The sequence below is a fragment of the Stegostoma tigrinum genome, chromosome 15, assembly GCF_030684315.1.
Source record: "Stegostoma tigrinum isolate sSteTig4 chromosome 15, sSteTig4.hap1, whole genome shotgun sequence".
NCBI classification, from domain to species: Eukaryota; Metazoa; Chordata; class Chondrichthyes; order Orectolobiformes; family Stegostomatidae; genus Stegostoma; species Stegostoma tigrinum.
This window is the reverse complement of record NC_081368.1, coordinates 11,216,049-11,227,752: the sequence shown is the minus strand read 5'-3', so window position 1 is coordinate 11,227,752 and position 11,704 is coordinate 11,216,049. Positions and strand designations below refer to the sequence as shown.

General features: G+C 43.4%; 1 protein-coding gene across 2 annotated transcripts; it reads left to right on the top strand.

Annotated features, from left to right (window-relative positions):
* Window positions 1–365: 365 nt before the first annotated feature.
* On the top strand, window positions 366–11,066 carry LOC125458648 (aristaless-related homeobox protein-like). 2 transcript variants are annotated; one of them, XM_048544075.2, is made up of 5 exons: window positions 366–637; window positions 1,312–1,768; window positions 2,438–2,483; window positions 4,687–4,967; window positions 8,062–11,066. In XM_048544075.2, the coding sequence occupies exons 1-5, from the start codon at window positions 409–411 to the stop codon at window positions 8,282–8,284; spliced, it is 1,236 nt and encodes a 411-aa protein (XP_048400032.1). In that variant the 5' UTR covers window positions 366–408; the 3' UTR covers window positions 8,285–11,066. The 2 variants fall into 2 exon arrangements, with proteins under 2 accessions (XP_048400032.1, XP_048400033.1); XM_048544076.2 differs by lacking the exon at window positions 8,062–11,066 and adding an exon at window positions 6,375–8,054.
* Window positions 11,067–11,704: the final 638 nt, after the last annotated feature.

Below are 11,704 nucleotides of genomic sequence, written 5' to 3'. Positions count from 1 at the left end.
TTCAAACATCCCCAGACTAAAACAAATTTCACCCAAACATGAAAACAAAACAAAGCGCTGCGGTGGCTGGAAATCTGAAGCAAACAGAAGCAGAAAATGATGGAGAAGTGTAGCTGCTCTGGGGAGAGAGAAAGGTTTGGAGTTTGGAAGCGGGGTGTGTGTTTATGTTTAGATCTGATTGTCAAATTGATTTAATTGGAATCCTTTGCCAGGGGGTGGAATCCAGACCAGGTTTTGCGCTGTATCAGAGCCTAACACCCCCGTACCAATGGGATGTCTGGGGCATGTTTATTTAAAGTAGTGAGCGTACAAATGACTGCCCGTTTCCAACAAGTCGTTAATACATTCGCTGGAGTTGATGATGCCCCAGAGTTGCTGTGTCGTGTGTGTCGGAGCCACCCAAGCACCATGAAGACCCCGAGGGAGAGCTTGCCGCCCCACTGCCCCAAGAAATCGCCGCCATTCCCCCGGATCTCTTCCTATCTGATCGACAGCATCTTGGGACGGAGCAGTCCACCCATCAAACGTGAGGGCGTCCCTTCCTGTGCTGCACGGACGGGCAAGGATCCCGAAGGAGAGGCTGCCTCTCTTCAACTGAAGATGGGGAGTAAATCTTCTGAAGGGGTGGAAATTGAAGGTAAGGTGGCAGCTCCTTATCGTTTGATTTAGAACAAAGTTTGATGCTGTCCATTGTAAAATAAAACATTTTGTTCTGTTTAAGCTTTTAATGGCTCAGTAGCAACTCTACCTAAAATCACAGTTAACGGTGTGACTTCCTCAGAACTGAAAAATTCTTCATTTTAAGTGTGTATCTCTGTCCACAGATGCTACCTGACCGGCTGATTTTCTCCAGCATTCTCTGTTCGTTTTAGATTTCCAACACCTTCAACTATGACAATAAAGGATCTTCTATTCTAATCTAAAATCACATTTTTAAAATCATTTCTGGATTTCTTTTTAATTAGGAACCAAAACACGTCACTCAATTGGTAAACGACGGGGAAACTGGCAAATAAAATAAACAGCGGTTAGACAGAATCAGCAACAGAAATTGTTGGAGAAGCTCAGCAGGTCTGACAGCACCTGTGGGGAGAAAGGGTCGGAGGAAGACTCACTGGACTCGAAACATTAACTCCGCTTTCTCTCTCTACAGTTTCTCCGGCAATTTCTGGTTTTTTCACAGCATCAGCAGTTCTTTATTTTTAAAAAAAAATTCAGACAGAAGTCTGTTTCTAATCGGGTCAGGTTATGTTTGAGTTATAGATGTTTAACTTGTCCCTTAGTGTTTTACGCGTGTGCGTTTTTGTACAGGACAATCCGAAGTGGGGAGGGTTTGCGGATTGGAATGGTATCAGCTGTGTCGTTCCAAACGGGAGGAAGCCAGCAGCGGCGAGCCTGAGAAATGGTTCAATGAACTCGCTTCAAGCGAAAGCGATGCGACCTCCGGTTTGATGAGTGGACCAGACCAAGCGAAACCTCCGCGGACAGACGGAGAGGACAACGCGGGGAGTTCTGGAGACAGAGAGGCATCGGCGGACAACCAAATCCGGGAACAGAGAGGACGGGAAGATCAACCGAGTGACGACACGGGGCAGAAAGACAGTACCAGAGAGAACCGGGCCCTTCAGTATTATTCTTGTACCGGGGACCAGGAGCACGGCTCGTTCAAGCGCAAACAGCGCCGCTACAGAACCACTTTCACCAACTTTCAGCTGGAGGAACTGGAGAGGGCTTTTAGGAAAACACACTACCCCGATGTCTTCACAAGGTAAGGCTGTCACTGCAAACTGTAGCCCTCTATCACCAGGACTGTGAGCGTCTCTTCTGGAGCTCCTGAAGTGAGTAACGTTCAGGCTTTGTAAGGATCTCAACTCCATCTCAATAGACCCTTTTTAAAAAAAATAAAAGAGGGAAGAGTGGTCATTTAGAAAGAACAGTTGTCAGTGTGAAAGGTTCCACAATAAACCGTGCCTTTAGCAATCCGAAATGCACAGCAAAGAAACTAGGGCAGTGATGCCACTGCGGCGAGAAATGATATTTCTGATTCTTTCAGGAATTTAGGGATAAAAACAAAACAAACAGCACCATTCTAAAACGCCTCGTTGAAACGCTTTAAAAATGTTAAAGCAGATAATCCCGCTTCCTCTGGAGTCGCATTGCCCGAAATCGCATTCTCGTTTTGCAGAGATACTCCCAAAGTTCGAGTTACCTTACAGCTGGAATTCGTTCTGTAAATTATGACGAATGCTATTACTGACATTCTTCGTTCTTTCAAATGTATTTAACAAAATCTATTTCCGGTAACGAAATGTTGTAGAAATGGCAGACCTATTTTTTTTTCTGTGTCGTTATATTGAGACAACGGCAGCAGAAAAACATGTCCAGTTCAACTCAGCTTTTTGTTTTTGGTCAATAATGGTTTGTGTTTGTTCACAAGGGAGGACTTGGCCATGCGACTGGATTTAACCGAAGCCAGGGTGCAGGTATGTGTGTGTTTCTCGGCAGGGGTCTCCATCGGCAGCCCCAGAGAGTGGAAGAGGGCAGAAGGCGAGGTTTAATAAGGTCTAATAACGACCAGATTGCACTCTGCGCTCTGAACTTCTAAATCAAAGCGACCCACATGAAAGCGTTTGAGGGAGAGAATCTCTTTTAGATTAAACGAACAGAATTTCGATTTAGTCATTGGTTTATGCATTGCCAAAGTGATGGATTAAACGTTCTCCTTATCATTGGTTGTTGCAGATCAAAGTTGAGTCGCCCAGATTCCGCATATTCGGCACTGAAAAGTTTCTGTTCTCTAGGGGCCGGTGAAATTACAAAGAGCCTTGGGAGTGTCAATGAATAGAAACCATATGGCGGACACCAGCGGGACTGGGTGGCCCTGTGTGCGTTAATCTAAAAAATAACAAAAAACCACTCTATCCCTAACAATGTGCCATTTTCAAGCGCGGTACTCATAATTCAATCTGAAACGGTTAAGCGGGATGTCCGCTCCAAATCAACAACTCGGAGTCTGCGAGTTTTGTATAGTAAAGGAAATGTATGTATATCCCAATGTCAAATTCCCGAGCTTGAACACCATTTTCTGTCCAAATCATTGATTCTAGCAGAATCTGAAATAGGAAGCGAGCGTCTCCTCGCCCCGATTGTACAAGGATAAAGCGCTCATTTGCATTTTGTTTAATTCGTGTCTGATCCAAGTGTTGTGTCTGGGGTATTAATTGGGGCGTTCCGTTTAGACACTTTCTGATTGCTGTCGAAAAGGAGACCGGATCCACTCAGAGAATTTTGTCCTCAGTGCCTGGGATACGACTCCACCAAACTACAGGGGTTTCTGAATATACTTTACCTGATGGGCTGTAGTTCTTAACTACAATCACGTCATGATTCCCCAGACTTCGTTAGGACTTCTCTGTCGCTATTTTATACATAGAAGCGGCGCCAAAGGTAGAGCAGCTTAAATATCTGACCTTGAGGTGCTGTGTGTGTTACACCGTTAAAATAGGACGAATTCAAAAAGTGTGAGCGACGAGTGAAACTTAAAAGGCCATGGCCGTTTAACACATTTATTTCTGTCCACCCTGGGGTTGGAAATCCGAAATTGGAAGTTGCAAATGTACCCGATTCTTTAACTACATTGGGATACATGATTTTATATATTTGTATGTGATTTTAAGTTTCACATGCACAGAACTCTCTTTAGATACATGCGATGATACTAAGAGCCTTTAAGGCAGTTTCAAAGCAACACGTTTAATCTACAGAACGACACATCTCAGTCTGGACTATTCGGTTTAGTTATCGTGAGATACAACTTTTGGCCAACGTCACCTTAATTTATTTTTTTCTTCATTCATTCGTGGGACGTGTGCGTCGTTGGCTGGGCCAGCATTTATTGCAAAAACAGAAATTGCAGGAGAAACTGAGCAGGTGGAGAGAAAGCAGAGTTAACGCTTCGACTCCACCGACCCTTCTTTACAACTACCAGCATGTATTGTCCGCCCCTAGCTGCCCATAAGAAGGTGGTTATAAACTCACTTCTTGAACTGCTGCCGTTCGTATCATAATATCTAAAATCGAATTTGTTTTAAATTGAAGCAAGGCGTATACAACTACTCCCGCTGTGATTTTTTTTATAAAAAATAAATCTACCTTCCCCATTGTTTAGCAACATGCATTATCCCAATATCTATGAACATTTATTCTACCAGCGAGTATTCCAGCGCTGTTTATAATCGTTGCTGCTCAGTTTAGGTAGGCTAGTCAGTTTTTGTATCCAATCGTGGCATGTGGGTGTATCTGGGCTGGGCAAGCAGTTATTGCCCGCCCCTAGGTACCCTTGAAAAAGTGGAGGTGAGCTGCCTTCTTGAACCGCTGTAGTCCCTGTGCTGTAGGTGCCCTTAGGGAGGGAATTCCAGGATTTTGACCCAGTGAAGGCATGGTGATATATTTCCAAATTAGGATAGTGAATGGCATGGAGGGGAACTTGCGGGGGTGCGGAGGAGGGGGTGGTGTTCCCATGTATCTACTGCCCTTGCCCTTCTAGATGCAAGTGGAAGCGTGTTTGAAAGGTGTTGTCCAAGGATTTTGGGCGAATTTCAGCCGCGCAACTTACATACCGCCCGAGTCAGTTGTGGGCGGATTACAAAGCTCTCAAACTGGTCTATTGTCTCTTTTCCTCCGCAGGTTTGGTTTCAAAACCGTCGGGCCAAGTGGAGGAAGCGGGAGAAGGCCGGAAACCTGAGCCACCCTCACGCTCTGTCCTTGGCCAGTCCCCTGGGGCTGTACTTGGATGTACCAGTGGGCCATTCCTCTGGCGTGGAGCCCAGCTGGAGGTCAGCGGCCATCCCCGCGTTCAGTGCTCCAGCAACTGCCAACTCCTATAACCCTGCAGCCCAGCTCGGTATCAGCACTTTCATCGGGACCACTTTCTTCAGACACCCGTTGCTCAGCCCACACTTCGGGAGGTAAGCCTTCACAGATCCTTTCACGCATTGAAGAGAAATCTGAACATGAACCCCCCCTAATAAAAGCTAAGTACTGCGGATGCTGGAAATCTGAGACCAACACAGAGAATGCTGGAGAAACCCAGCTGGTCCGTGGAGGGAGAGACTGTTAATCTCTTCGTCCCACATGACTCTGCTTTGGAACGTCTTCCCTATCGGATATAGAAGCGAATGCTTTTGATAAGGAAAATTAATAACCGTAGAAAGTACTCAACAGGTTTGGGCGGCATCGGTGGGGAGAGAAACAGCGTTTAACGGTTCAATTCGATAACTATTCCCCACAGATGTTGCCAGAGCCGCTGAGAATTTAAAATCCAAGCATTTTTTCCTTCTGCATTAATGCAACATAATTTTGTTTTCAATCCCAACCTACCTGCTCAGCAATTGTCCTGTTTTATAGGTGCCTTAATTCTACACATCACTTGCTTATTTTTAGTTAAGTCGGGAAGGAAATCTGAGTTCCACGTGACTCCAAGCCCAAAGCAGCGTGGGGGTGATTTGAACTGCCGTCTGAACAGAACTAGCAAGCCGGGCAGTTCAAGGACAGTTAGGAATGGGCTACAAATTCTAATATTGCCACACCCCACGAAAGACTAACGATTGTCAGTTCCTGGGCGGAATAGATTTTATACAATTGGGTGTGAGAATATTTCCATTTCTTTTCTTGGCCAAGCTTATCCTGATATCCAAGTTGAAGTTTTGCTGATGTTGGTGGCGGGGTCACGATATAATGTCTCAAAACTGTAGAAATATCGGGCATTCATATTGGTGCTGTTAAGCAATTCAATTTCAGATCGAATCACAAGGTAATGCAACTATTGAAACACATTCATAGGAAAATGACCAAAAATAACTTGTCATTTCGAGTCAGTCATGATCGGCATCTTTCTGTTCGAGAGGCGCAAATACTTAGAAAGTTGAAGGGGCATCACTCCATATTAGGCATGGGCCTAGGTGAGAATGTACAGTCCCCGTAAACTATCACTGTCGGAATTAAACCCGTGTAATTGGTGTCATACTGTACCGCGTGCTAGCTAGCTTGTCATAGTCAAACCCATATAATGTACAGTATTGATTGAAAAATTCTCAATTTTATCAATAGCTTCATTCCCCTTATTCCTACCGGAAGATAATTTAGGGAAACTAGAAAAGGCTGAAAGTTGCTGGAGATTCGTTGAAATTACTCTTTTCAGCAACAAAAAGGGTCGAAGTTGAGCGTGGAGCCTGAGAACAGAAAGACTTCGCGTTTAGAGTCCTATATGACTTCTTCAGAATTGAATAGACTTGAAATGTTAATGCTGTTCCTCTCTCGACAGATGCTGCCAGACCTGCTGAGATTTTCCAGAAAACCTTTTGTTCTTATTTCAGATTTCCAGCCTCCGCAATATTTCGCTTCTATAAAAACGGAAAATGGAGAAACTCAGCAGATCTGGCAGCATCTGTAGAGAGAGAAAGCAGAGTGCATGTTGCAAGCCACTTCTTCTCCAGTATCCGCAGTGCATTCCCTTTATCTAAGAATAGCACATGGTCGGCGTCTGGAAGATCAACTCTTCGTTGTTTACGACCGCTCAACAGCGCTCACTAACACCCACCCAACGCCACAACACAAACGCATTCCCAGAAGGTAATCCTTTTTTGAAATGATCCTAATGTTTTGCATCCTGCGCTGCTGTCTGAGCCATCTTTGCAAATATTCTGTCTCTCCTCTGGCAAACAAGACAGATTCTGCCCATGTGCATTTCATTTTCACATACTTCATATAAATCTTCCAGTGCTACCTTCTGGACATTTCTGAGTGATTCGGCTTTTAATGAGATCTATCATGCAATATTCAATTCTTTTTAAAGCCTGTCCTGCTATTAATTTTTTTTATATAAATGCTGTCTGGCTAGCGACGTCTTCATCCCGTTAATGAGTAAAAAATAATCGTCCATCGATTGTGTGTGTCTCTCCAACTTTGATGCGGACGTGCCGGTGCTGGACTCGGGTGGACAAAATCAGAAGTCACATGACACTAGCTAATAGTGCGACAGGTTCACTCCACCTGATGAAGGAGCTGTGCTTGAAAGCTTGTGATTTCAAATAAATCTCTCCGACTATTACCTGGTGTGGTGTGATTTCTGACTACGTTTTGTAATGTGCATACGAGCTGTAAGGTGATACACTTGGCTGTATTCAGACCAGCGATGACCTTTTTTCCGGCCCCGATAACTTTTATGAAGCCCACTTGAAGTGGAAGGTGATCACAATCGGACACGTAAGGATACGGTTCTGCTGGTGGACGGTGGTATGAGGCGTTTTGAGTTCTAAAAGGGTGAGTGAGGAAGGAAAAAGCGCTGGTAGTATTCAGCAGGTCGGAGAATCTGTGGAGAAATGGGCAGAAATTGCTGGCAAAGCTCAGCAGATCTGGCAGCATCAGCGCAAAGAAATCAGAGTAAATGCTTCGCTGTTAACTCTGATTTCGCCCCACATATGCTGCCAGACCTGCTGAGCTTTGCCAGCAATTTCTGTTTGTGTTTCTGATTTCGTGCATTCGGTTTTTATGTGTGGATAAAGTTAATGTTTCGGATTCCCCACACAGACACCTAGGCCTGAACTGTTCGTCATTCAGTTGCTCGCACTGATGTTGCCTGACTCGTTCTGTTTCCTCCAGTGTTTACATTTCACTTTCAGCACTAATTTGCAGTCTTATTTTTTCTAAATCGTTAACGAAATTGGATCTCTGGGAAAGGTTTGAATTAAAACCAGGAATAAAAACAGAAACTGTTGGAAAAGCTCAGCACGTCTGGCAGCATCTGTGGAGAGGAATCAGAGTTTAACGTTTCGAGTCAGAACTAAAGAAAGGTCAAGTCGACGGGAAACGTTAAATACTAATGTCTGACCACAGAGCTGCCAGACCTGCTGCGCTTTTCCAGCAATTTCTGATTTGCAGCATCCTCAGTTCTTTCGTTTTTTAAAAAAATAGAATTAAAGCCTCTTCGTTACTCCCTGGGGTATTCAACACGCTGCTTGGTCTTGTGTGTACGTGCGGTTTTTTTTGCCATTGATTTTGCAGGTTTTTTACGATGAACCCGCTGATGGCAGCCTCGCTGGTTGTAAAGCCTTCGATTCCCAACCTGGACTCCGGTGTGTTTCCAGCCCAGCCGCAGTCGGCTGCCTTAGACAGGAAATCCTCCAGCATCGCCAGTCTGAGACTCAGAGCGAAAGAACACGCTGCGCCGAGTCCCCCAGTCGCCCTGCTCCCGAACCTAGCAAGTGTGGGGAAAGAGGTGTGTTGAGAGACATTGCAGCCAACTCCTCACCATCTCCCACCTCCCCTCCAAATCCCCATCCAGTCAGCCACCATGAAAGGGCCTGGCGGTCACCGAGCACATACTGTAGCCCGCTCAGCAGCAGATCAGAGGCAGCTGAAGAGAAAACTACGTTTGGAACCCAAGTGAAGCGTGATTTTGGGGGCGAAATTCTGGTTCCCGGAGAGCTGGCGCCCATGAAATGGATGAAATTTTCGTCGGCGGGGCAAACGATTAAACAAAAGAAAGTCACTCCCCCTTTTGTGACGAACCTGCCTTGTGCTGTCAACATTTTATTGTAACCAAACAAAACCAAAGCCAAACAAGTGTTTTGTGCTACGCCACCGCTTTCTTCCTAAAAAAAATGCTACAATTCTGATTAGTAGCGCCCATACGCTGAAAGACTTCTGCATTTAATGACCCGTAACAGTGTAGATAGATGTACTTAGACCGTGATTCATAAATGACCTATGTAATTTATAAAATGGCTTTCAGATGTAACAGAATATATAGTATTTTAACGTTAAGTAATGCGTCTCGTGGTATCTCCCGTCTTATTCTATGAGATTTATACAATTGCAAAGTGTATTTAATGATACTGTCAGGTGATTATCTGCTGTTCTCCGCACTGGAACCACCTCATCTGCTCCGCATTCAGGGAAATGTTGGAGTTCCGTAACAGAAGAACGCACTGATTTGCAAGATTTTCCTCACAGACTGCTGCGCTTAGATGTCAAGAAGTTAGAAGTACGCCGTTCGGCCCCTCGAATCCTGTTCCGCTTCTGACAGGGTTGGACTGCGTCTTAACAATGAACAAAACAAAAAAAGTAACACTTCATTAAATAACACAATTGATACCCCAATGACTAGCGCACTGTTCTTGGGAACGAGTTAACCCTCGTCATTAACCTTCAGACCAATTTGTAAAGCCCTAACAAATCTAAAGGTAGATCAAGGGGACAATTCGTGGAGCCATTGAGATATACAGCCCTTCGAGCCATCGAGTCTGCGCCAGTCAAAAATAACTATTCAAATCCAATTTTCCAGCCCTTGGGCCAATCGACCTTATGCCTTGGCATCGCAAGTACATATCTATAATTCACTTGAAAAAACCTTTTAAAGTCCCTCCTCCTGGCCTGCTTATTATTTTGGAAATGGCTGCGGATTTTCTTTTTCAGAAGTGCCGAATTGGACAGATTGTTAAAGATGGAAATGTTATTAATAGTGCCCGCATCTTCTTAAAGACAAGGGGTGATGAATCGTTAATTAGACCCATTGGAATGTGCGGAGAGCCTGACTCCGAGTTTGAGTCCTGTCTTTCATCTAAAAAGAGTACTATTGGCAGCTCAAACAATTATTTATAAAAAGACCCAAAGGAAAATGCTAATGAATGTATTTATCGAAATGATTGAGCGATAAATTGCTCTTTAATGTCGATCCCGCAAGTTTATTTCATGCTAAATTTTAACAGAGCTGGGACTTTTTATGTTTCCTTTCTTCCCAATTGTGCGGGTTCCTTCAGACAGCACGTTACAACTAATCGAGTGCTGTCTCTGAAGAGAAAGCTTAGAAAGTGAGCTGGACGTTCGAGGAGGATTTAATCAGCAGCTGATAAAACACTGAGTTTTCTCCATCACAAATTGAGTGAAAGCAGGGCTCTGCCTCACGTATACACACTCACAGGCTGCCAGACACACACACTCACTCACAGACTATCAGACAGACACACATACACATATGCCACTATTTGTCAAAAAAAAAGCATCCCGAACCATTTCTGTTCCTTTAAGAGTGGAGAGTCAATGGTTGGACATGAGAAAGGCAGCGATGTATAATTGGTGGGATTTTACTAAGTGTTGTTATCGTCCTGTAAACCTTCACTGTTCGATGCTGATGTAATGGAACTAGGGGAAATAGTTTGAGAATTAAGGTGAGATTCATTCAGGAGAGATATTAGTAAGAATTTTTACACAAAGAAATTGTTAGATTCTTGGAACTCTCACAAATGGCAGTGGATGTTGGCTCAGTAGCTCATTTTAAATTTGAGATAGATCTTTTTATTAAGCAAAGGTGGAAAGGAATATGGGCTAGAGGCAGATATTTGAGTTCAGCACAGATCTGCCATGATCTCATTGAATGGTGGAACAGGTTTCAGGAACTGAATTGCCTCCTCCTGTTCAGATGATCCTAATCCTGTTCAGTTCAGCCTCAGTACTTTATACTCATGAAGGTTTTAGGATCAAGCCCCATTCTGGAACCTTGAGTATAGCACACAGGCTGACACTCCCATGCTTCACTATCTAGGGAAGAGTTTTCTTGCTCAGATATTAAACAATACTTTCACTGTTCCAAAATATCCCCAGGCACTAGTTCAAAGAACTGTTGTGCTGGGTGTTCTGTCCAATATCAACCACTATCACTCAGATTTGTTACTTATGATCATATTGCTATGTTTGGAAGCTTACTCAACATAGATTGTCCTCAATATTTCCTACAGTAATTACACTTCAAAAGTTAAGGTCTCAAAACATCCTAAGGTGCTGATGGTTGCTATATAAATGCAACTTCTATGCATAATTTTCTTGCAAATGAGCTGAACTACTGTTATCTCTGACTTGGAAGCTAAAAGATACCCAGCAATGACATCTTTCGAGGAGGTTGTAAAGGGTAATGATTCCTGTTGAATATTTCACAGGAATGGTATTGTTAATCAAATTTTCTTCACATATTGCAAGCTCCAGAATGATAACATGACAGCTGTTGTATAATTACATGCTTACATCATAATAGTAATTAAAAAAAACTTGAAAACTTTTTTTTCTGTTCTTACTTTGATTTTTAGTACATTTCAAAAATTACAAGCTCACCCAATGTCTCTTAGAGATAGTGATTGGCCGGTTTGAGTATATTGTAGCATGTGTCATTATTACAAAACAGTATATAATTAATCAAAATGAAAAAAAATACAATTTAATGATAAATGGTGGCAGAGATTGCAGCACAGAGGATTCATAAATTGTGTTCTTGTGTATTAGTAGTTCATCCCACCTGTTTGTTCCAAAGACATCTCCTTTCTTTCCCCCACACTTTAATCATTTCTAATTTCCATGTTTTAATGCTACAGCATTTAAGAGATGCAATACAGAAACTTGTCAAGGCTTCCCGAACAACATTTCCCCAAATCTGTGACCACTACTACTGAGAAAGACATGGGAAAACAATAACTTTCAAGTTCCCCTACAAAGCACACACTATCCTGATTCAGGACTATATTGACGATTACCTCATTGTCACTGTGTCAAAATCCTGGATTTTCCTCTCGATAACAGTATTTGGAGACCAGCTTCATCACATGGATTTCTTCAGCAAAAGTAGACCACTCTCCACCACCTTCTTCAATTTAGTTTG

Coding starts and splice junctions, on each gene's coding strand:
- LOC125458648 (XM_048544075.2), top strand. CDS start 409: ATGAAGACCCCGAGGGAGAGCTTGCCGCCCCACTGCCCCAAGAAATCG. Junction 638..1,311: donor TGAAGGGGTGGAAATTGAAG/GTAAGGTGGCAG, acceptor GTTTTTGTACAG/GACAATCCGAAGTGGGGAGG. Junction 1,769..2,437: donor TACCCCGATGTCTTCACAAG/GTAAGGCTGTCA, acceptor TTTGTTCACAAG/GGAGGACTTGGCCATGCGAC.